The sequence below is a fragment of the Erythrolamprus reginae genome, chromosome 1 (assembly GCF_031021105.1).
Source record: "Erythrolamprus reginae isolate rEryReg1 chromosome 1, rEryReg1.hap1, whole genome shotgun sequence".
Taxonomy (NCBI): domain Eukaryota; kingdom Metazoa; phylum Chordata; class Lepidosauria; order Squamata; family Dipsadidae; genus Erythrolamprus; species Erythrolamprus reginae.
This window is the reverse complement of record NC_091950.1, coordinates 206732017-206757693: the sequence shown is the minus strand read 5'-3', so window position 1 is coordinate 206757693 and position 25677 is coordinate 206732017. Positions and strand designations below refer to the sequence as shown.

At 39.5% G+C, this 25677-nt stretch overlaps 1 protein-coding gene across 1 annotated transcript; it reads right to left on the bottom strand.

The window, feature by feature from the left end:
• Positions 1-560: 560 nt before the first annotated feature.
• WDR12 (WD repeat domain 12) lies at positions 561-25469 on the bottom strand. Its single transcript, XM_070731997.1, has 14 exons — positions 24822-25469; positions 19477-19571; positions 18583-18677; positions 17133-17239; positions 15789-15904; positions 14506-14660; positions 12751-12796; positions 11952-12043; positions 11309-11449; positions 11097-11202; positions 8662-8794; positions 7883-7955; positions 1245-1324; positions 561-967 (listed from the first exon to the last, which is right to left on the bottom strand). The coding sequence occupies exons 1-13, from the start codon at positions 24860-24862 to the stop codon at positions 1247-1249; spliced, it is 1278 nt and encodes a 425-aa protein (XP_070588098.1). The 5' UTR covers positions 24863-25469; the 3' UTR covers positions 561-967; positions 1245-1246.
• Positions 25470-25677: the final 208 nt, after the last annotated feature.

The window sequence follows — 25677 nt, the reverse complement described above, 5'->3', positions numbered from 1 at the left end:
CTTCAGACAAAAGGTTATTCGACATCTTCTTTAAAAAGTCCAGTGTTGGAGCATTCACAACTTCTGGAGGCAGGCTGTTGCACTGATTAATTGTTCTAACTGTCAGGAAATTTTTCCTTAGTTCTAAGTTACTTCTCTCCTTGTTTAGTTTCCACCCATTGCTTCTTGTTCTATTCTCAGGTGCTTTGGAGAATAGGTTGACTCCTTCTTCTTATGTGGCAATCCCTGAGATACTGGAACAATGCTATGTCTCTCCTGGTCCTTTCTTTCGTTAAAGAGAATGTCCATGAAGTCAAAGGAAATTTTCAAATTGGTTCTTGGAGGATCATGTGCTTCCAGAGCTTGTTTCAAATTCAATCCATTGGAGAAGTCCTCAAATAGATAGTATAGTAATATACTAGTGAAGAATTTGGGGCTATTAAGTAGGAAATGTCTTAACCAAGAGCAAGACTGACAATGGCCTGATTCCAATTGCTCCTCATAACTCAGCTGCAATGGCCAAAGAAGACCAAAGGCTTCTCCCCTTCCCCACAAATAACCATGGATCTCATCCTATCATCTCTTCTCAAAGTTAAATGTATTTATTTAATTAAAAATCCTTAAAACATACATTTTATAGAAACACCACTAGCCATCTGCAATTTCTTCCCAAATGGTTTGGGATGCTGAAAACGATAATGAACGGAAGCATTTAAATATAGTTGCACAAAATAAGATTAACTGACATAAATACTATACTGAAATCCAATATCATGTTAAGTGGTTAACTTTCTTTGTACAGTTCATATATGTACATTAAAAAAGCTTTAAATACAAGGACAGCAATTTCAACCCTGAAGAAAGACAAGGCAATGAATTTTGCTGCATGCCACAAGAATACATATTTGACTGGCTCCAGAACATCCTTTCTACAAATAGCAGGCCACTTTCTGTTCACTTATGAGATGTAGATCCAGCAATGTCCTCCCTAGAGAGAGAAGAAAAGAAAGCTTACCAGTTTACCATTGCTAACCCCTAGGTCATTTCCCACACTCTTCTGGAAAATTACTAGAGTCTAATGGGAAAAGAAAGAAGGAACGGACAAACAACACCTCTTTAAAAGGCAGTGTTGAACTCACAAGAACTTTAGGATCAAACCCATGATTTCAATAGCTATTAAACAACCCATTTTCAACATATGTTGTAAACAAGGTAGTTGGAGATTCTAGGGGAAGAGCTTTTGCTCTAACCGCCCTTTCACTCACTTTCATGCTCCAACATCTGAAGTGGTTGATTGGTATCTGTAGCAATATAGTTTGTTGTCTGCTCCACCACTCAGCAGCAACTGTAACAGAGGGGGAGAGGATCAAAGTATAAGACACTATTACAAAGTAACTTTTTCTAATCAAAGAAGATAAAAATGCAAGCTAAATAAGTCCATGAAAACTCTTCTATTTCAATAATAAAAAATCACCATGACTTTTGTTTCTCAATCATTTCCAAATAGCAGGAAATATTATCCTAACAGCATGATCCCTAATATAGAAAAATACAGAAAAAATATTCTCATGTTTGATATATCACCAGAGTAAGATCTTGAAAGCCATGAGGAAAAAAATACCAACATGATTCAAAATGTAGTGTATTCCTGGAAAGTTTCTACTCCTGCCCTTGAAAAGGAAGCATCTTTATATCCAATAATATTTCTAATTGTGTAGTCATGTTATGTTTCTTGTTCATGCCACTCCAGCTCAGTTTTGTATCATGATGTTGACCAGATCAACCATTTTTTAACAAAAGGCATCAATTTAATTTAATAAAAATAATTAACATAACGTAGGAACCACTCAATTCCAAATTGACTCTGGGTGGTGTACAATAGAGAAAGCATTGTACAGAAAGTACAATGCGATCAATATATAATAAGAATTAAAAAAACAAGAACCAACAGCGAGTCTAGCTAACCACACCTCCACACAATATCCTAAGCAAGGCCAGGTGTTCAAGGCTTTCCAGATGCCATCAGAATAGCAACCACACAGACAGGTGGGGGAATCTGACTGTAAAGAAGGCACACTTCCTGGTTCCCAGGAAATGACACTGTTTGAGAGGCCTCAGCATGCCAACTCTTTTATATCGAACCAGTCAGCCTGATACCATGGGAGACAGATAGGTTATGTAGGGCTTTATAGGTCATAACCAGCACTTTGAATTGGATCTAGAAGCATGTCAATAACCAGTGCAACTGACAAAGCAGATATATTCCATGTGCATACCAAAGCATGCCTATCATTATCCACCCCGCTGCATTCTGCATCAGCTGGAGCTTCTAGGTATCTTTAAGGGCACCTTTGTGGAAAGAGCACTGCAATCAAGGAATCAAGCCATGATGGTTTATTTAGCAAGTCTTGTTAAACAATCACTTGTGTCCAAATGAAGAGTGACTGTTTAACAAGACTTGGTAAGTAAACCATGATGGTCTGATTCCTAAATGTCAAACCATAAACAGAAGGGCAGTTTTACTAAATAAATAAATGAATGAATGAATGAATGAATGCATATATGATAACAGTGATTTGCAACGTAGAATGGCCAGATTCATATTACATTTAAGCAAAAAATGAAACAAATCACATTATATTCTTTTCATCGGGACATTCTGAGCTAACCTTTGGTCCATTTAATACCAGAGAGATGAGAATTCATGCAAAGTTGGGAGAAGAGTAGAGCCCACCCTATAAAGTAAAAATAATGTCACCTAATTGTCCTATAAACCTGATACTAAAAGGCTTAAGCTTATTTTGTTAGAGTGGGTGGTTGAAGTAGTTGCTTGGGAATTTTGCAAAGGGATCTTTCTACAAAATTAGTTGAATCTTTTTTTTTTAAAAGACCATCTGGAGCTGCAGCCCAGCCACATCTTAAAAGGGACAATTGAAGGACAGGATAGATGTTTTTCATCCTGTTTGATCCAGCAATAGCTTTTTCAGGAGGTTCACTGGGCTTCCTTCAAGGCAGACAGAATCGCTCCTTCCCTTAGAGAGGCTGCTGCTGCTGCTGCCTGGATCCAATCGCATGTCACCTCCCTAGCGGCCTTGACAAGCCAGGAGGGATATGGATATCATAAACAAACAATGGAGCTTGCGATCCCAAGGGCCCTGTCCTCTTTCTCAATCTCATCCCAGCTATTGAGACTTATAAATATTTAGAATTAATTTTTCTTCAAAACCAAAACAATTGAACATAGGGGAAGCTTTGTTAATAAAAACTGGCCGAAGAAAAAGACAGTAAACTGGAACTGAGTTTCAACAGATCCAAATTATGTATTTCCTTCTCATTCTTGCATCCAGGTTGGGATTGTTGTTGCTTTTATTTATTTTATTTTATTTATTTATTGGATTTATATGCCGCCCCTCTCCGCAGACTCGGGGCAGCTAACAACAATGATAAAAAACAACATGTAACAATCCAATTTAATAAAACAACTAAAAACCCTTATTATAAAAACCAAACATACACACAAACATACCATACATAACTTGTAATGGCCTACGGGAAGGAATATCCTAACTCCCTCATGCCTGGTGACAAATGTGGGTCTTGAGTAATTTGTGAAAGACAAGGAGGGTGGGGGCCGTTCTAATCTCTGGGGGGAGTTGATTCCAGAGGGCCGGGGCTGCCACAGAGAAGGCTCTTCCCCTAGGGCCCACCAAACGACATTGTTTGGTTGATGGGACCTGGAGAAGGCCAACTCTGTGGGACCTTATCGGCCGCTGGGATTCGTGCGCTAGAAGGCGGTCCCGGATGTATTCTGGCCCAATGCCATGTAGGGCTTTAAAGGTCATTACCAGCACTTTGAATTGTGACCGGAAACCAATTGGCAGCCAGTGCAGGCTGTGGAGTGTTGCAGAAATGTGGGCGAATCTAGGAAGCCCCACGATGGCTCTCGCGGCCGCGTTTTGCACGATCTGAAGTTTCCGAACACTTTTCAAAGGTAGCCCCATGTAGAGAGCATTGCAGTAATCGAACCTCGAGGTGATGAGGGCATGAGCAACTGTGAGCATTGTGTATTGTGATTATCCAGAGTTGGGATGGAGTGCTGCTACCATCCTCATTCTCCCTGATCCCTCGGTGGATTTTAGTTGACCATGGTGTCCTTCTGGACCATCTGTAAGGATTAGGAGAGGGAAGCATGGTGTGGCAGTTCTTCTCTCTCTCTCTTGGTGGCCAGTACTGTTCTAATCCAGTGTTTCCCAACCTTGGCCACTTGAAGATCTTTGGACTTCAACTCCCAGAATTCCCCAGCCAGGGAATTCTGGGAGTTGAAGTCCAGATATCTTCAAGTGGCCAAGGTTGGGAAACACTGTTCGAATCAACTGGGGTAGGGGGGGTTGAGACTGAAGCCCCTAACTTGTGGGGAATTTCAAGTCTTAACACTTTTACTCCTTCTGTCTAATATTAGATGTGTGTGAGTCATCCATTGGTTTGGAGTTGGTAACAATGGTGTCAAAATCTTGTTTAAGTGTCTAGTAGGTGTAAGAGTTGGAATGGAGAGGGACAGACTCAGGCTCAACCCTAACAAGACTGAGCAGATTCAGTATTTGAGTCTCCAATCCCAGAAATTTTCTGGAAGGCGTTAGGTATCCCCATTTGGGTCTTGTAGGCAATCTGAGTTTTTCTACACTCCCAATTTATGCTCAAGGAACACATGAGAGCTGTGGCCAGGGAGGCCTTTGCACTGGTCAGCTAAACCCCGATCACTGCACGGGATGACTACTGCAAGGTGCTGTAGACAGGGCTGCCCCAGGAAACCTCTGGGAAGCTGCAGCTGGTCCAACATGGAGGATGTGAATGATGAAGAGGATGCTGCCCATGTAACACTGCTGCTCCACAAGCTTCGTTACTTGGCTTTCAGATACTAGCGCCTTTATGACCACAATTGTGTCCCATTTTATCTTTCTTGACACAGTTGTTGTGTGAATCACTGCAGGTGTTAAGTTTGTAACACAGTTGTTAAATAAATCTGGACCCCAAGCCACTGCAACCATCATAAATGTGAGTCAGTTGCCAAGCATCTGAATTTTGGTCATGTGACCACAGGGACGCTGCAATGGTTGTAAGTGCCCTAAGTCACTTTTTTCAATGCCACTGTAACTTTAAATGATCGCTGTTGTAAGTGGAAGATTACCTGTGCAGACTTTCATGGTATCGTTGTAATTTCAATCTTTTATAAAATTGCTATTTTTAAAAAGTCTTTCATGGCATAGGACATTGATGGCGAACAGGCCTCACTGAAACCTGGGACGGTGAAAAAAAATGGGCAAATAGGCAAACCGGAGGTTTGGAAAAACGGACTTCCAGTTTGCCTGCGATGTTGTTTTTCGTACTCTGGCAGCTTCAGGGAAGCTTACTGAAGCCCCGGAATGCAAAAAAACAGCACAACGGGCAAATTGGAAGTCCGTTTGTCCAAACCTCTGGTTTGCCTGTTCGCCGTTTTTTCACACTCTGGGGCTTCAGGGAAGCTTCCCTGAAGCCTCCAGGGTGAAATGGCCTTCTCCAAGGCTGAAAATTAGCTAGCTAGCGGGCCCATGTGTGCTGGAGCTGACATAAAATAACATCTTGCATGCCCTCTGGTATGGCTCCGCATGCCACCTGTGTGCCATAGGTTTACCATCACTGGCATAGGACCTTGCTATTTGAGGAATTACTGATCTCTGACCCAGGGACGGGTTGCTTACAGTTTCCTACCAGTGCACTGTGTGCTCATTGCAATGTTTCGCACATGCTTGCATGCCCAGTGCGATTTTGCTTCTGTGCACGTGCAGAGGGACAATTTTCCTTCTGTGCATGCTCAGAGAAGGGAAAATCGTGGGGGGGAAAAGATAGCGGTACACAGGGACCAGCAAAGCCAGACCGCAGCTGTCGTGCCAGAATTGCACAATCGGAGGGCTGCTACCGGAATGGCGCATGGAACCACACTGGTAGGAACCCACCACTGCTCTGACCCATCCTTTACAATCCTATAAACCAGGGGTGTCAAACTGATGGCCCGTAGGCCTGATGCAGGCTTTGCCCACTCCAGCTCTGCAAAGGGAAAAAACATCACAAAACATCACGTGATGGGGTGAGTTTAACACCAGTGCTATAAATTAAGTATGTTCTATGTCCCAACAACCTAACACTGTCATATGATGGGAGTCAGGAAGTTTGCTGTTATGGTAACTGCCTCTTATGTTTATAGAAGATTCCTGGGGTTCAGGTTATCTTAGCCCTTTCAGGTAATCTTGGAGAATTTAAGACGTTTTTTCGTTCTAACACAACACTGTCTTTATTCTCCCTAGTTTGGAGGCATTAAGAAAAAAAAGGAATGCCTTAAGTCTCCTGAAGACTTAAATTCTCCAACCACCAACTCCTAACAGATTGCAACGTCTGATCCAGCCATCTGAGGTATCACGTTACTTGACTTTAAAAACAAGTGGAATCCTAGCCCTAAGAAAACTGACTCTGCCCCTTTACTGCAAGGGGTATTTTCCCCTCTTGTGGCATTTATATGTACACATGCATTCATGTGAGATTCATGCGACTTTACATATGCAATACTAATTTCTGTACCTTTTAACAGTCAGCAGTAATTTCAATCAATTTTAAGCGTCCTTTTGTGAGTTTGGATAGTGGCTATAATAACCTCCTGAGAAGTAAGAAGTACCTATTTCCATAATTAAAGACTTTCAGTGCCCACATCTGATTCCTGCCTGTCTCATACTTGTTCTGTCACCTGTCTCTGTACACACATAAGTTTACATGTTCACATGAACAGAAGATAACTGACAACAGTGGAAGTGATGTGCCGGTGCCTGGAGGCTGTTGGGGCCTGGATGGGTGTCAACAAACTCAAACTCAATCCAGACAAGACGGAGTGGCTGTGGGTCTTGCCTCCCAAGGACAATTCCATCTGTCCGTCCATTACCCTGGGGGGAGAAACATTGACCCCCTCAGAGAGGGTTCGCAACTTGGGCGTCCTCCTCGATCCACAGCTCACATTAGAGAAACATCTTTCAGCTGTGGCGAGGGGAGCATTCGCCCAGGTTCGCCTGGTGCACCAGTTGCGACCCTATTTGGACAGGGAGTCACTGCTCACAGTCACTCATGCCCTCATCACCTCGAGGTTCGACTACTGTAACGCTCTCTACATGGGGCTACCTTTGAAAAATGTTCGGAAACTTCAGATCGTGCAGAATGCAGCTGCGAGAGCAATCATGGGCTTTCCTAAATATGCCCATGTCACACCAACACTCCGCAGTCTGCATTGGTTGCCGATCAGTTTCCGGTCACAATTCAAAGTGTTGGTTATGACCTTTAAAGCCCTTCATGGCATCGGACCAGAATATCTCCGAGACCGCCTTCTGCCGCACGAATCCCAGCGGCCAGTTAGGTCCCACAGAGTGGGTCTTCTCCGGGTCCCGTCAACGAAACAATGCCACTTGGCGGGACCCAGGAGAAGAGCCTTCTCTGTGGCGGCCCCGGCCCTCTGGAACCAACTCCCCCCAGAGATTAGAACTGCCCCTACCCTCCTTGCCTTTCGTAAGCTACTCAAAGCCCACCTCTGCCGCCAGGCATGGGGGAATTAAGACTTCTTCTCCCCCTAGGCTGATACAACTGTATGTATGGTATGTTTGTACGTATGCTGGTTTTATACATTAAGGGGTTTTAAGTTAGTTTTTAGTATTGGATTTTTACTGTATATTGTTTATGTATATTGTTCATGACTGTTGTTAGCCGCCCCGAGTTTTCGGAGAGGGGCGGCATATAAATCCAATAAATTGAATTGAATTTTATGTGACGCAGAGTTAGCTCTGTTCTCAGTATTCATCCCGATTCTATACCTTCTTGAAATATCAATTCTTACCCCAGCTTCGGTCCACTCCACACAGAAAACTTTGTCTTCATGAGCCGCCAAATCATAAAGAGGAGCTTTGCAACTGATGAGATATAGATTATGAAAGCCAGTTTTAGTTTTGTGTTGTTACTTAAGTGGTATGACTCTGATGGTTCTTTGCTGGAACAAAGTCCTTTTTCTCTATTTTCTTTTTCTTTAAATGTAAATCTACCAGAACACACATATTGTCCATCCATCTGAGATGAAACAAAAATCCTACATTATCAGGAGTCAAAACTTAAATCTTGACTCCTGATAATGTCCTTAAAGATACACTATTTTCTTTTCTATTTTTTCCCCAATTTCCCAATGTACCATGTAGCTTTTTCAAGGTCACACACGGTATGATAGTCTTGCAAGTGCTTTAGTACTAAATTCAAATTGAAAAATATGTTGGGCTCTAGAGTAATCACAAGTTAAAGTTATTATATCACTTTATTTATTTAATTTATATGCTGCCCATCTCACATTCACTGGAGTCTCAGTGGCTGACAACATTATATACTGCAAGTACTTTCTGGTAGAGAATTTGGAAGCACAATTTGCAAAATTCACTTTCATATTCAGATCTATTGGCCCACCCAAAAGTATCTGTGAAGTAAGATTTTCCAACAAAGTAAGATTTAAAAAAATATTTAAAGCAAGAACTTTCAACACCTTAAAACTGCAGTTCTTTATTTTGCATGCCATATAGTAATCTGAAATCATATATAAAACACAACAAATGAGAACTTCAGATTTCAACTTACCTCCTTGTATCCCAGAGTTTGACAATGTTGTCTAAGGAACCAGAGATAAGTTGCTGCTCATGAGTAGGAGACCATTTCACTGAAGTCACCCAGCCAGTATGTGAGGTGAGAGACAGTAACACCAAAGAGCCATCTGAAACAAGACAGATTCAATAGCCACAAGGTACAATGTGGCACGGTTTATGGTTACCAAAAAGAAGCCAATATAAATGCATACATGTCACAGAAGTTTCTAATGGTCTTTTAAAAAATGCCAGAAATACCAAAGCCTATTCTTTTGTAGAATTCTGATTTTAGATTGCTAAGATATTGACAGCCAATTTGGTATAGTGATGCTGGACTATGGACACGGGAAACTGAATTCTAGTCTTGTCCTAGGCCAGTGATGATGAACCTTTTTTCCCTCAGGTGCTGAAAGAGCGTGCATGAGTGCTGTCGCGCATGTGTGAATGCCCACACCCATAATTCAATGCCCGAAGAGGGCGAAAACAGCTTCCCCCACCCCTCTGGGGGCCAGAAACAGACTGTTTCCCAACTTCTGTTGGACCCAGTAGGCTCGTGTTTCGCCCTCTCCAGGCTTCAAAGGCTTCCCTAGTGCCGGGGGAGGGAAAAAACCCCTCCCCCATCCCCCTGGAGGCTCTCTGGAAGCCAAAAGTGTCCTCCCAGAGCCTCTGTGCAAGCCACAAATCAGCTGGCTAACACACACATGCATGTTGGAGCTAAGCTAGGGAAACTGCTCGCGTGCCAGTAGAAATGGCACCGCGTACCACCTATGGCACCTGTTCCATAGGTTCGCCATTACTGTCCTAGGCACTCAGCCAGTTGGATGACAACCTGTAAATGATATGTGGGAAGGACCTTGGGAGAGGAGAAAAGATGCTCCCTAGCAAACGTCAAGATAACAGAAGGAATAGCCTCCTGCTGGATAGTGGTGGAACAAGAGCTTATCAGATGGCTGTCTAAGTTGCAGCTCTTTCTTCTATTTCCTAATTATTCTTACCGCCAAGTAACTAACACAGGATTGAGGACAGATGACATCTCAGCTAGACCAAGTATGATAAGGCAATAATCCTAGCAGAGCCTTACCTGTGCTATTTGTGACCAACAGAGCTCAGCCACTCATGAGCTGAATAACTTCCTTCAAAATGTAAACTAGCTTGTTAAATTAAAGTGTCATGATACTAATGCGACTATGGAAAAAAAAAACCTATTGGCTTTCAGAAGAGACAGAGGAAGCTGCCATATCAGGTTCACTAACATTGTGTGACTCACAGAAATGTTGCAGAGAATCAGCTAGAGAATTTTCCCATCACCTCAACCCGAACCCTGTTGATGCTAGGATCTTCTGCATATAAAGTAGGCCCCTTTATCACTGTATTCGCAAGAAGGGGCCGAAAAGGCAAGACATGGCCATTACTTTTCTGCCATATGAAGAATGACACATTATTATACAAGCAATAACAACCAATGTAGGCAGACATTACAGGGCTTCTCAATTCCACAGTTGACATGTGAGTAGCCATTCATGGTTTGGAAGCCTTATTAGAGAACACATTCCAAGTACCGTGCCACCAGACATGGGGAAATTAACACACATCTCAATTGTCAAGGTTGGTGTATGGTTTGATTGGATTGTGTGATTATTTTATTATAAGGGGTTTAAATTGTATTTTTAAAAATTGGATTTGTACACTGTTTATGTTGTTGTGAGCCGCCCCAAGTCTTCGGAGAGGGGCAGCACACAAATCTAATAAATTATTATTATTATTATTATTATTATTATTATTATTATTATTATTGCATGAACTCTGTACAAGGCTAAGTCAATTACTTCAGTGACCTTAAACTTGAAAAATCAAGGCACTAAAAAAACTATCATATATATATATACAGTGCTCCCTCAATTTTCGCGGGGGATGTGTTCCGAGACCGCCCGCAAAAGTCGAATTTCCGCGAAGTAGAGATGCGGAAGTAAATACACTATTTTTGGCTATTAACAGTATCACAAGCCTTCCCTTAACACTTTAAACCCCTAAATTACAATTTCCCATTCCCTTAGCAACCATTTAGATTATTACTCACCATGTTTATTTATTAAAGTTTATTTAAAAAAATATTTATTAAAGGTGGACGAAAGTTTGGCGATGACATATGACGTCATCGGGCGGGAAAAACATGGTATAGGGAAAAACTGCAAAGTATTTTTTAATTAATATTTTTGAAAAACCGTGGTATAGACTTTCCATGAAGTTTGAACCCGCGAAAATCAAGGGAACACTGTATATAAATTTTAAATGTTCCAGAGATTGTGATGGCCACTGCTTCTTTCTTTCTCTCTCTCTCTCTCTCTCTTTCCTCCCTCCCTCCTTCCTTCTTTTCTGTATGTGCACAGTGTATATGTATGTGTATATATTCACATATTCACTTCTACTCACCTTTGCTCCGAGGATCCCATAACCTAATGTGTCTGTCGGTGCTCCCGGAGGCTATACGCTGACAAAGTGGCGAGTAGGCTATTGAATTAAACACTTTGTTTCCCGTCTAGATACAATAAAAAATGTGGTAAGTAGCATTTTATAGAAATCCCCTTTTGGGGATAAGAATAAACCAATTAAATGCAGATAAGTCATATTAAAGTGACATTTACCAAAGTGGATTTAAAACTTCCAGTTTCAATATCCCAGATTTTAATGGTGTGATCCCAGGAAGCACTGCAGATTTCATCTGTATCCGACCAAAGTACGGAAGACACGGATTCTGTATGACCAGAGAGGGTTGCAATGGGAGTCTAGACAAGAGGAATAAAGACCGATTAAAAAATGGGTAACACTAGGTTTCTTAAAAATGGAAAAATCTGGTTTTCAATTAAAAACTAGATTGGGGAGGTGAACTGGAATGTCCCAGCAGAAGACAATGGCAATCAACTTCCATAATATTGCCAAGTAACATGGAATTTTCTAAGAGTTTGAGAGATGTTACATTAGCAGAACATAGGGGCATAGGGGCAGCTGAGAAGAACCTTGCCATGTCTTACTCGTAAGTTACATTCCTTGGGAATTCAGTTAAGTGAATTGTGAATGGAGCATGCCATGTGAATTACTGACGGAATAAAATTGAACTTTTGACATAAAGCTCTTTGGGAAGTCTTAAGATAATAGACAGCTACAGCAAATTTCATTTTGAAGTAAAACTCGGGGGTGGGGGGTAGATCATGATCAGACATCAACCTTGACAACTGCCCACATGAAAGACTGTCAGCCCAAGTCTGACTCCATTCATCCCTTTCTTACTCTTGTTAGTCCCAACTGTTCAGTTTTTTGCTTTTTCCTTGGTCTGTTCACTATGTCCTCCATCTCTGCTTCATCTTCTTCGTCGGCAGGCACTGAGATAAGACAAAAACAGGGAGGGCAATAATCACACACTCATAATCTCAAATAAGCATAAGTAGCCTAAATTACCTATGAGTCATTTTTAATCTCTTGGGTTTCAACACATTTTCAAAGCTTATTGCAGGAAATGGAAGGAGAGAAATGATCTGGATGTGTTTTTGGATGTTATGAAGCAGGCACTCTATCTCTCTGTGTCCATCCATCTATCTATCTATCTAATCTACCTATTACTATTTTCTTATTCTCTGTCCTCAAATTTATGGAATGTGGAGGATAATTCAAATCTTGAAAAGGACCAACTTGTTTTGCCAGAAATGTTCTATCTGGTTACAGTCTAACCAGATTTTTAAAAAAACATTTAGCCATGAAATTCACGTTGCTAACAACCCTCGTGGAATGAAAAGTCTAGTCTTCATTTCTTTATTGTACAAATGAGATTAAATGGGATGGAGCTAAAGATGAATTCCATTTATTCAGGCTTCTCAGCATGAAACTGGTTTATCATGTGCTTTACAAGATGTGCCACTTTATATATATGACTGTTTCATACTTTGTGGCTAAAGAGTCAAAAGAAGCACCGTATATACAATTTTGCACTAAAATGCTATATTTACAATTGTCTGTAGACAATTGTATGTGTATGCTGAAGGGGTGACCTGTGGGAAAAAAATAATTCTTATATCTAAAATATGTCCCTTACCAGCAGACCATATCTTCAGCATTTTATCCCAGGAACCACTGCAAAACTAATAAAAAAAGCACAATATTTGAGTAAAAAACCAACATACTTGTGATTAAGTCAGATTTGCACTAAATCCAGGAAAGTTTTCCCCTCATCAGCTCTCCCCACTTGTCCAACCTGCCCTGGTGAGATACTGCAGCAGCAGAGAAGCTAATGCTCCAATTACTTCCAGAAATTGTCATCAGTTGCAGAAAAATACTCTCAGTGATCCCAATAACACTGAATGTGTGGACATCTCCACGATCCTTATGGTCTTAAAATGTAAAATCTCTGCAGCCACAATCTTCCCCAACCCAGCTGTCCCATTATTTCACCAATCTAACTCCAACTCAGATTAAGACACTTTAATGTTATCAATAAATAACAATGCAATTCACACATGAATCTCGAAATCCAAGGATGAAAGAAAGGGAAGACATATTAATATTATTATTATTATTTATTAGATTTGTATGCAGCCCCTCTCTGTAGACTCGGGATGGCTTACAGCAATGATAAAAATAATATATAATGACAAATCTAATAGTTAGAATCTAAAATAACAATAATACATTTAAAAAGTCTAAAAAACAAGAAACCCCAATATATGAAAACATACATACAGTCATATCATACACAAAAAACTACATAGGCTGGGGGAGATGTTTCAGTTCCCCCACGCTTGACGACAGAGGTGGGTTTTAAGGAGTTTACAAAAGGCAAGGAGGGTGGGGGCAGTTCTAATCTCTGGAGGGAGCTGATTCCAGATGGTCGGAGCCGCCACAGAGAAGGCTTTTCCCCTGGGTCCTGCCAGACGACATTGTTTAGTCGATGGGACCCGGAGAAGGCCAACTCTGTGTTTCCTCAAAATAAAGAAGGCCATGCTGCGTCTTTAGCCTCCAACCTGAATGATCAGAGGTTAAGGTTTCTGAGCTGTTAATGCCCATTCCCATGGCCTTTAAACCCCTCTTAGAGATATCTGCGAGACCGCCTTCTGCCGCACAAATCCCAGCGGCCGGTTAGGTCCCACAGAGTTGGTCTTCTCCGGGTCCCGTCGACTAAACAATGTCGTCTGGTGGGACCCAGGGGAAGAGCCTTCTCTGTGGCGGCTCCAACCCTCTGGAATCAGCTCCCTCCAGAGATTAGAATTGCCCCCACCCTCCTTGCCTTTCGTAAGCTCCTTAAAACCCACCTCTGTCATCAAGCGTGGGGGAATTGAGACATCTCCCCCTGCCTATGTAGTTTTTGTGCATTATATGACTGTATGTATGTTTTTTATATTGGGGTTCCTTGCTTTTTAGACTTTTTAAATGTATTATTGTTATTTTAGATTCTAATTATTAGATTTGTCATTATGTATTGTTTTTATCACTGTTGTGAGCCGCCCCGAGTCTACGGAGAGGTGTGGCATACAAATCTAATTAATAATAGTAATAGTAATAGTAATAATAATAATAATAATAATAATAATAATAATAATAATAATAATAATATCCTTATATAGCAGCTGTGGTCTCCCTCTGGGGTGCTTTCCCTGCATTAGATCACCATGCAGGAGATCTTTCGGAATCTGCACATCATCCATTCTCACAATGTGCCCAAACCAGCCAAGACGTTGCTGTTTCCATAGTGTACACATGCTAGAAATTCCAGGACGTTCCAAGACTGCGCTAGTACAACACACCTATCTACTTTTTAGAACCCGAGAGCAGAGGAGGAAGGCATATAACTTACTTTGGTCCTTGAACTATCCACAGCTACAGATTCTACGCTTCCTGCATGTCCCCTGCAGCAATGAAGAGCCCTCACTTTGTTCCTTTCCACGTTCCATTCCCAGAGCAAGATAGTCTGGTCCATAGAGGCACTGAGCAGCAAACATGACAAGCTGTCTGAAAAATACAGGCAAGGAGAGAAATACTGCATATGGAGTATTTCCTAAACCAATTACCCCAAGAATTAGGTAATAAGATAATAAAAGCAAAAACTGTACAGCAAAACCATAATTAGGTGTAGGGTATTTAAAATGGGACACTCCACTATTACCTAAAGGAAATATAATACATACATTTTAAGGAATATGAAGATCAGAGGTAATCCATAAGTACTGATCACTATTCTATGAACCAATAATCCTATATATCTGTCTGAAAAAGTAATAGGAATTTATGGGATTCTGAGAAATATTTAACCGGCCTGTTAGGTCTTACAGTTCCTCTTAGCAATTGAAGGACAACCACTTAAGGCAAAAATTGCCTATGTTGCTAAAGGTGAAGTCTAGATGTTGCTTTAAAATCTGTTGTTTTTTATTTTACTTTTCAGTAAACATACAGAATCCAACTACTATATTCCTTTGCATCTTGCTGAAATGCCAACATGGATCAATGTTGCATAAACTTAAGAACACAACACTTCCTGGCACTGTAAATTAGAGATACAGCCACATTGCCATATCCACATCTACATAAGAAGCACACCTGAAGGATAAAAGCCAGTCAAACATCCTCTTTTATACTAGGGCTGTGGAAATTAAGCCACATTTTAATGCATTTTAAAATAACATGTAGAGCAGCCTTAAATAATGTAAACATTCCCCTCCTTTCCCGTTTCATGAATTGTCTCTCAAAACAGGAGAGGACAGGAGACACGTCATGACTTTAAGGAAGCACAGGTCTGAAGCCTTTTGCACTATTGTTCTTGCATGTAAACAACATCAGGATAAAAGTAACACAGCCCAATCAAATATCTGAAAGATGTAGAGGCTGCTGATCTCCATCCTAACCCCCCCCCCAAATCCTTAATATATGTGAAAGAAATAATTTTAAAGAAAACTGACGATCTAACAACTGTTAAAAAGAGACAGCCATCACTTAGTGAAAAACAAAATAGCAACCAAAACAAACAAACAAACCAACAACAACAACCACACACATACACCCGCCCCCCAAGGTGACCATCAGAACAGTCTATAACAAAATTTTGTAAGAAATCTATTTTGCTCTACAATAAATTTTACTTACCTTTTTTAACCCACGCTACATCTTTTACCACGTCTACATGCCCAGCTATTGTCATGATAGGTTTGCCTTCTACTGACCAAATCCGGGAAGTCTGATCATAGGAACCAGTCAAGATCCTATGGAAGTCAGAAGTAAAGAACATTTGTGAAGGGGCTGCACAGCAGGTTTGCCTCTAAAAATTTCAATTATACCGACTGAACAGAATTTTCAGATTCTATGCAAAGCCATATTTTTGTAAATGTAAGGCCAAAATGTGACTGGTAATGAGTTATAAACACTGTGCCTAGTTCAAAGCAACCAGCAGTCCCCCATTTTTACTAGAAAAATATAGCTAGTCCCGAATAATTCTTATAGTCATATAGCAACATTACAGTTTACTATGTGAATGTCATGAGAAGGTATTTATGAGGTTCAAACACCTTTTGCACTGTTTAGAAATTCCATATTTGTGATTTGTTACCAAAAACAATTTAAGACAGACCAGAACTTGGCTATTACAGATCTGAAAATTTACTACCAACTCCACTCCATACCCATTCATTCTCCCATTAATTTATTAAGAAAAAAGAAAATCATCGGGGTGGGGAGGAATTTATGTTTTATTTTGCCAATGGTTCTGAGACAAAAAAGGCCATGAGGTACCCATTCAATTTAAAGCAACAGTACAGTCATTTTGGGGATTTGTGTGAAAAGAATGGAAGGACCTTATTGTAAGCTTTCTATCTTTTAAAGTCTCAACTTCTTCTATGAATGGAAAAACTATTTTAACCTTATTGGTGATGCCATTTAATTTCACTGCTTTTTTTTTCTTTTAATGACCTGGTAACCTCTTGCATCAATGTGGAATCAGGGCAACTAAACAGAGTTCAAGCATTTACTGATGCCCTTCTTAATGCCAACGTGGAGTTTGCAGCAGACAATTATTTGCTATGTCCAGAGAGAAATATCTGCTTCTATCTAGGATCAAACTCACAGCCTCCTGATTGTGCAGCAAGAATTCTACCACTAGGCCACCACATTGCTCAATTTCACTATTTCTAAATAGTGGTGAAATTTCTAAATAATATAAATTTTCTTATTTTGCTATATTAGTGTAGGATAAATCCTCATTGAATGCATCACTCACCTAAACCCCCGAATGTAGGGAAGGAAGATGGATTATAAGAATTTCTGAAAAAAGCAACAATCCCTCAGATAAATTAGTGTTAAAACTATTTTAAAACTTTTGGCAAAGGAAAAACTACTCACTCCTAAACTATTGTTACACAGAAGAGAGAAAGGGGCAAGGAAATATGGGTAATCAGAAATCAAAAAGAGCCAAAAACAAATTTAAAAATCTCTTGCCATTCTTCTGTAGCTTCAATGGAACTGATCCAGTCATCATGTAGCATGCATTCTTCAGGCTGGGGTGCTGTATACTTCTCTACATACTCAATTTCTACTACATCTTCCTGTTTGCAGAAGAAAGGAAGAAAAATCAACTGCTGTACTATAAAGCAAAATCTAGGTAAGAGATTAAGCCTACAATCCCACTTCGTCAGTTCAATGGAATCAAGGGACCATATTTCCAAATCAACATGCCACTGCCATTCACTCATCCATTGCATTTGAATTCTAGAACCTGTCAATTCCATAGTAGACATTACTGAGTTAGAATCAGAATGACACAGTGCCCAAAAATCCAGAGGGGGGAAAAAAATCCAAAAACAAGATGGTGAACGCATGCACAGTGCCGGAAAATCGGCTTCTGCACATGCTCAGGAATTTTTAAAAAAAAAAAAAACATAATTTTTAAAAAGCGAAAACCATATGACGACTACATGCACAGTGCCAGAAACTCAGCTTCTACACATGCTCAGAAAAATATATTTTTTTAAAAAATTAGAAAATTATTTTTTAAAAAAAGGCAGCACTCACAGACCAGCACTGACCGAACCGGTTCTGTGATATCATTGTGACATCACCAGCAGGTTGCTACTGGTTCCGGTGAATTGGTCCGAACTGGGTGGATCCCATTTTTGAAGGGAATAGATCTTATTTTTTTCTTCCTTCCAAATATGTTCCAGATATTTGGGGGGACACTTTTCTATAGGTCCGGTTGGTGTTAAGTATGGGCAGATAGGAACTCTGCTGCTGGGCATGTTCAATCTATTCACATGAGACTGAATCTTCCATTTTCAAAATAAAATACATGTAGTCTACTTAAAAATGGTAATAGGCACTGGAACAGTACCCAGTTACTAAAGCAAAAACTAATTTTAGACTTCCTATTGGTTTCCCCATTGACTTTGTTTTGGAAAACCAACAGGGAAGATTGAAAGTCACAATCACATAACCAGGAAATACTCTGAAATATGGGCTGGTTGCCAAGTGGCTGGAACATCACCACATGATTGTGGGGATACTGTGGACAACTGTAACTTTGGGGAGCAATCATAAGTGCCACTAATTGAATGCCATCACAATCTCAAGCAGTCAGGAGATGTCAATAATTGAGGACCATCTGTAGTGTTTTAGTCTTATATCTTATGTTTGAAAGTCTGACAGCTTAAAGTCATAATTACAAAGGGCTACCAACGTAGTTATTAATGTAGTGAATCCTGGTTGACCCTACAAAACCCTGCAATGCATGAAGCAGAGATTAAAAATAAATAAATAGGCAGCAAACCCATTCAAGCCTCCCGTATAACTTCTAGGAAGAAAATTGCATGGCATTTTTAAAAATGCATTACTGAGAAATGTTAAAAATTCATAACATTCATCTCTTTCCTCAAAAAACATTAAAATGGCTTACTGTTGAAATATTTTCCATTTCCATGTGTTTGACCAGAGACATACGCAAGAACTGTCCTTTGACAAGGAAGTCAAATTCCACATATTTGTGGTCGTCTAGAAACAAATCACAGGTATCAAGTTACATAAGTTACAACTTATATTAAGAATAGATTTGGAAAATGGATAGTCTCTAAGATATAATATTTCTTTTGTTGTTCTTGAATAGCCATATTTTAATTAACAAGATTGCTTTCCAGACCACTAGTAATATTATTAATATACATAAAATGGAATGCAGAATCTTGGGGTTTTTCCCCCCAATCACATATTTTGCTAGACTCCTTTACAAAATATATTACTTGCTCTGGATTGCTTTGTAAAAACAATCATGAGAACAAAACTGAGTTGCTATTTCAAAGCTGCAGAGATAAAAATTTGTTTGTGGCGAGAAGCATCCAGTGAAAGAGAGAATTTTTTAAAATGTTTGCTCTTATTTCAAGCAAATGAACATTCAACCATGGATAAATAGTACTATATTTTGAATAGAGTACCCAGCCTGACATCATTATCTCTGTCTAATCTATTTTTCTATACTGTGGGAGATTCCATATCCATATCCTGGATTGGTGAAAGAAAGCATAGAAAGATCAACTGTTAAACAATCCATTATAATCTAATGCATGAATGATATAGAAATTAGATATAGATATTATAATTATTTCTAATTTTTTAATTAAATAATACTGAATCTGAAAACTCTATAGTAAGCAATTAGTTATCAAAATAAGTTAAATCTGCATAATTATAAATCCAAAATAAATGTGACTGTTTGTATGTTTTGATACCTGATTTTACAATAACCCAAAGGGTTAGACTCAATATTAATGGCACCATATCTCAAATATAAACATACCATTTTTGGCTTCCAACAATTTGTTGATAATGTTACTGAGGTCAGCAACTTCAGAGGTAGCTTGGATAGAAAAGGGAACATCATCTACTGTATATCTATAGAGAGAAAAGAATCATATTTTAACAAAACATGGCATCTCAGACCTTCAGTTGTTTCAGGGAAAAATATGGTTAATAATTTGGATTTTCAAAACTCTGCTCAGAGAGGAAACTAACAGGACTCACAGACATTTTTGTAAGAATTCCACAGGAGGAGGAAGAAAATAACTTCAAAGTCTTGTATTCTGCATGATGGTGGGTTTAGCTGTGAGCAATGAAAATAGTGCTCTCCAGAATGGCTTCGGTTTACAAGAGCTACTGAGTTATCTCATTGCCAGGATGGGTGACTGACCAACTACTTCCTAGAGCAGTGATGGCAAACCTATGGCATGGGTTCCACAGGTGGCACGCGAAGCCGTATCTGCTGGCACACGAGCCATTGCCCTGGCTCAGCTCCAAGTACATATTTGTGCCGGCCAGCGATTTTTGGCTCACAGAGGCTCTGAGAGGGTGTTTTTGGCTTCCTGAGAGCCTCCGGGGGGGATGGAGTTGGGCATTTTTACACTCTCCTGGCTTCAGGGAAGCCTTTAGAGCTTGGGGAGGGCGAAACATGAGCCACTGGACACACCAGAAGTTGGGAAACAGGCCATTTCCAGCCTCCAGAGAGCCTCTGGAGGTGGGGGAAGCTGTTTTCACCCTCCCCAGGTATTAAATTATGAGTGTGGGCACTTACGTATGCGCGATAGTACGCGCCCACACTCTTTCGGCACCTGAGGGGAAAAAAGTTTGCCATCACTGTCCTAGAGTAACCAGCAACTCTTGAGAAGAATATAATATAACCTGGTTCCAAGGAGAACAGGGATATTTACCAAGAAAATCTGTACCATTTTTTCCTGTTCTGTTCGGGTCGTATGTGACCCGAAGCCAAGTTTGAGTCCCTGTAAAAAATTTCCCCTGCATATCTGAAACTTGAAATTTCATGTAGTTTCATCATTTCAGGGGTTCTCTCTATGAGAATTTTTTTGGGGGGGGGGGTGGGGGGCTTAGTTTTTGCTGGGCAAAAAAAGTTACAAATCTTATGTTCCTGGGTCACCCTGACCCGGACCGAAAACTCTTCATTTGCAGTGCTTATGTTTGGTCTTTTTGAAAGCTTTTTTCACTTGGAAAGTAGTCTGAACATTTCTGCACACAATGATATGAAAATTGAAATGAAAAAAGTAAATCTTATTGGTTTATTTTGCGGATATAATGCACGCCCCCCCCCGTTTTTGTGAAATTTTTTTCAATTTATGGATAGTTTTGCTTGCAAAATGCATTCTATTTTACTAAAGTTGGTGTGGGATTGGTAGCTTGAACATTTCTGAATATAAGAAAAATATAAAGGAACTGAAAAAAATGATTCTTATTGGTTTTTTAACATCAGAAATAAGGCCTCCCCCCCCCCCCCCTTGGCTGCTTGCAACCATTTTCACTTTTTATTTTTTTATGCTCCAAATCCGAAATAATTCTTTAAAATCTTAGGCATTCATTTACTCAATTTAACAATGCTGATCATCAAAAAATATTTTTGGGGTGGTGGCTAATTGTTTTCTGGGCAAAAAAAAATCATAACTTTGAATCTGTTTCTGTTCGTATGTGACCGGACCAAAAATATTTTTTTTAGGTACTTGAATTTGATCTTTTTGAAAACTTTTTCAACTGGAAAACTAGTTTGAACATTTATGAACATAATGATATGAAAATTGAACTGGAAAAATTGAGACTTATATTTTTATTTTGATCAAAAAGCCCCTCCCCCCATCCTTTTTTAATTTCGTGTCAATTTCTATTTTTTAAGGCTACAAATCCCTAAGGAATTTTCCCCCAAAAGGTTTGATATACTAAATTGAACATTTCTGAATATAAGAAAAATATAAATGAACTGAAAAAAATGGTTCTTATTGGTTTATTTTTGCCACAAAAGGGCCACCCCCCCTCGGTCTTGCTGTGTGCCATTATTGTCACTGTTTATACATATTTGTCTAGAAATATTTGGAATATCCTTTTGAAAATCAACCACATTGTAGCCAGAGAACTAATTTTATGAAACAAATCCATTTTACTAAAAAAAAGTATGTAAGTTTGAAATTAACAGCATAATTTTTATATAAATTGAAATAATTGAGGCATACTTTATGTGCAAAATAAACCAATATGCATCAATTTTTCCAGTTCAATTTTCATATCATTATGTTCAGAAATGTTCAAGCTACCAATCCCACACCAACTTTAGTAAAATAGAATGTATTTTGCTAGCAAAACTATCCATAAATTGAAAAAAATTTCACAAAAACAGGGGGGGCGTGCATTATATCCGCAAAATAAACCAATAAGATTTACTTTTTTCATTTCAATTTTCATATCATTGTGTGCAGAAATGTTCAGACTACTTTCCAAGTGAAAAAAGCTTTCAAAAAGACCAAACATAAGCACTGCAAATGAAGAGTTTTCGGTCCGGGTCAGGGTGACCCGGGAACATAAGATTTGTTACTTTTCTTAAACAGAACAGCAGGGTTAAGTGAAACGATCAGAGGAGAAAACACAGAAGATATGAAAGCCCTTTTACTGGTGGTGCCCTAAATAGCCAAAGCAAAGGTTAACAGATACAATCTGTGTTTGTGATTTGCAATTTTTGTAGCATATTTATCTTCCTGCCCGAATGAAGCATATATTTATAGCCAATGCAAGCTTGTAGGTATCCTTCATGAGCAATTAATGGCCAGGCTTTAGTTGATGAGCAAGAATGAGTACCATAAGTTAGTTAGTTAGTTAGTTAGTTAGTTAGTTTGTTTATTTATTTATTTAGATTTGTATGCCGCCCCTCTCCGCAGACTCGGGGCGGCTCACAACAAAGTGAAAAACAATTTATAACAAATCTAAATTTCTACTAAAAACATTTTAAAAGTTTGCTATAATAGTTGGCTGAACACTAGTAGAAATCCTACAAAACAATCTCCACTTCTGAATGGTTGCACTGAGAATGCCTCTCTGGGATGTTAGTGAAACATTTATTTGATTTAAAAAAAACAACAATACGGTTCTAAAGCAGAAACTGGCAGTCAACCAAAAACAAAGCTAGGAGGTAGAATAAGAACCAAAATAAAGTTTGAGATTGGTCATAGAATTCCTCTTACCTTGGAATGAGTTTGTATCTCCAGATTGCTAATATTAATGAAAGAACTACAGTATCTCACAGCTAAATCCTTAGATGCTATTACTTAGGTGATATATTAGTATGAAATTCTAACATACTAATGAAATGCTAGATGCCTGGGAAAAGTAAATGTTTCTAAATTTAGGAACAAGGATTTAGGGAACTATAAATCAATCAGTCTGGAATTGATACCTAGAAAGATTCCAGAGATTATAAAGATATTGATTTTAGAAACAACATAAGTGTGGGAATTTCCAGAAGTCGGCATTAATAATAATCTAAACAAGATTAGTTCTTATCTCACAGTTTGATCAGTGTGGAAATTCTGAATTATGTCTCAATTTCAGGAAAGTAGTACTACTCTATAAATGCTCATCAACTATTCCTCACCAAATTGGAAATAGGTGCCACAACAATTAGGTTGGGATTATTTATCTGTTTTCTTAATGCTGGATGAGAATAAATGCTGGAAATATTAATTTTGTAGACCACACAAAATTTTGCTAATTATTCTACAAAAGAAATAAAATTCAAAACAATATCAGGTGAGGGAAATGAAACAATAGAACAACATTTAACAGAATAATCCAATGTAAGGATGAATATTTGTCTTGGTAATGGTGCTTAGTTTGAAATAAAATGTTGAAATAGCATGGATTGCAAATCAAAGTCAGGAGTTTGATGTGGCTGAAAAGAAAAAGGCAATGTTAGGAAATATTCATTTATTAGATGTGTTCAAGCACATCTTTATTAGATGTGTTCAAGAGTCTTGACAACTGTCTGTCTAGATATTTTAAGTTAAATTCTTCTACTAAGTTGGTGGTTAGATTCGGTGGGCTAAAATTGACACTGCAGTAATATGACTCTAAGAGAACCAGTATGATAAACACAATACGTACAACTGTAATGCTTATAATGATACAGGCTTCACATTCGTTTTTATGCCCTAGTGTTTATATTAAAACCATAACTTCCGGACATAAATCCCAATCTGTATAACGCTAGTCTACCTCACAGGGCGCCATAATGGCACTACAACACCACAACCAATTCTGGGAAACCAAGTACAATAGACATGAGCATCCAAGTGGTAGAAAGCTTTCATGCATGCATGCAAAACTAAACAGCTCTATCATGTTCTCCAAGCAAATTAGTTTTGGACTAAAGCTTCTACAATTCCTTGTCATTAGCCATGCAAGCTGAATTTGGTAGGGACAGAAAATACAAGGACACCAAACTATACAACTTTTACTATATTTCATTGGGCTTATAGTTACATTCACATAACTCACCTGCAGAATCCAAAAATGAGTTAATATTTTTTACCATTTTTAATTTCCATTATACAATTTCCCATGAGTATTTTTACAATACAGGCACCACCATCTACATACAACAGGTTTCCTACAAGATAGAAGGCAGGTGTGATTCCATTTAGTATGGAACTGTGTAGGCACACTTCCCCAGTCTTATCCTCCCTTCCTTGGTTTGATCAGGAAACAAGAATTCTTGCCCAGCGGAACTCCTTTCCACACAGATTGATGTAGTTAGTTATGTACTATCAAGTGGGTGCTAACTGCAACAGACATCAAAATCTCGTTTTTGTTTCAATTATATTTCTATTGCAATCAGTGGTTAACAAATAAGCTGCCTGCCATTCCAAGAAGCAGCAACCAAGAGAGTTTATTGTACATAGTGTCGGTCCCTGAAACCGTGGATGATGGGTTTTTTAATCATTCCAATTACAGTACATCTGAGCTCCCCCAACAGAGGCTACACGGCCATTCCAAAACAAATTGGCCAAGTTATCCAACTGCCATAGTTACCACTAAAAACTTGGTTAGAAAACGACCCATTTGCAAAGCCGAGATGCGCTCCGGCTAAGAAGAGCAGCCCGTTGTCACCTCGGGATTGCTTGGGTGGGCAATGCCCCTCTGCCTCTCCGTCTCGGCTCTGATTCGAAGGCTAAGTCGAAGAGTGCAAAACTTTTGCTTCACTTTCGGGCAAAAAGCTGAGAGGGAGCCAAAACTAAAACTGGTCCCACGCAACGAGACCCTTGAAAAGTTACCGCTCCGATTCTCCTTCGCGGCGGAGTCGTTCCCGTTCCCACTTACTTCGTATTGCCGGTGAAGAAGCGAGCCTGAAGCTGCGCCATAGCAAAGATTCCGGCTGGCGAGCTCCACAGCGGTCACGCAACACGCGAACGGACGCCCGGCCTCTCCAAAATCCGAAGATCCCACGTGGCTGAGAGTTCCCCCTGCGCCCAGTCCTGCAAGGCTCATGGATAGTTCCGGGAATGATTAGTAAGGTCTGCTCTTAAAGGGTCAATCTCCACCCTTGGCGTTTTAATACAGTATTTCTTCTTTCCACAAGGAGGAAGGAGAGATCCTTGGGTTGGGGAGCGTTTTCTTCCCCGGTGCCCTTTTTCTTTTTTCCTCTCTTCTAAAACCCGCGTTATCGTGGAGGTGGTTCACATTCTTGCAACCCTGAGCTCCCACCGCGTTTATTTTTTGAGAAACGCGAACAATGCTCTTGACATTCTGCAGCTGTGTTGGTAGTAGTTTACTAAAGCCCTGCTCGTACAATTCCAGAGAGCGCGCGATTCTGTCGATGTCAGTATTTTATATTTTATTCTCTCGTAGCACTGATAATATAGTAGCCCAATGGAGCGAAGAATAACTAAATGTGTCCTAAAAAGCAAAAAACTACAGTAGCAGAATGGTGACTGTTTTAATGTTCGGGGAGATCTCTCTTTCTACTACAACACTGATTGACAATCAATTTCACATGCTGTTGTGCACATTCAACTTTGTATAGAACAAAGTAATGAATGAGAATATTTCATTCATTCAGATCTAGGATGTGTTATTTGAGTGTTCCCTTGATTTTTTTGAGCAGTATATACTGTACACACACACACATATTTACACACATACATATAGGCATACACACACACACATGCAACATCGA

Bases quoted from the DNA above. Each gene is read 5' to 3' on its own strand.
- WDR12 (XM_070731997.1), bottom strand. From the start codon at position 24,862: ATGGCGCAGCTTCAGGCTCGCTTCTTCACCGGCAATACGAA. The intron at 19,572-24,821 runs GTAAGTGGGAAC...TTCTCTCTATAG, and splicing joins TTCTTCACCGGCAATACGAA to ATATACAGTAGATGATGTTC. The intron at 7,956-8,661 runs GTAAGTTGAAAT...ATATCTCATCAG, and splicing joins AAACTCTGGGATACAAGGAG to TTGCAAAGCTCCTCTTTATG.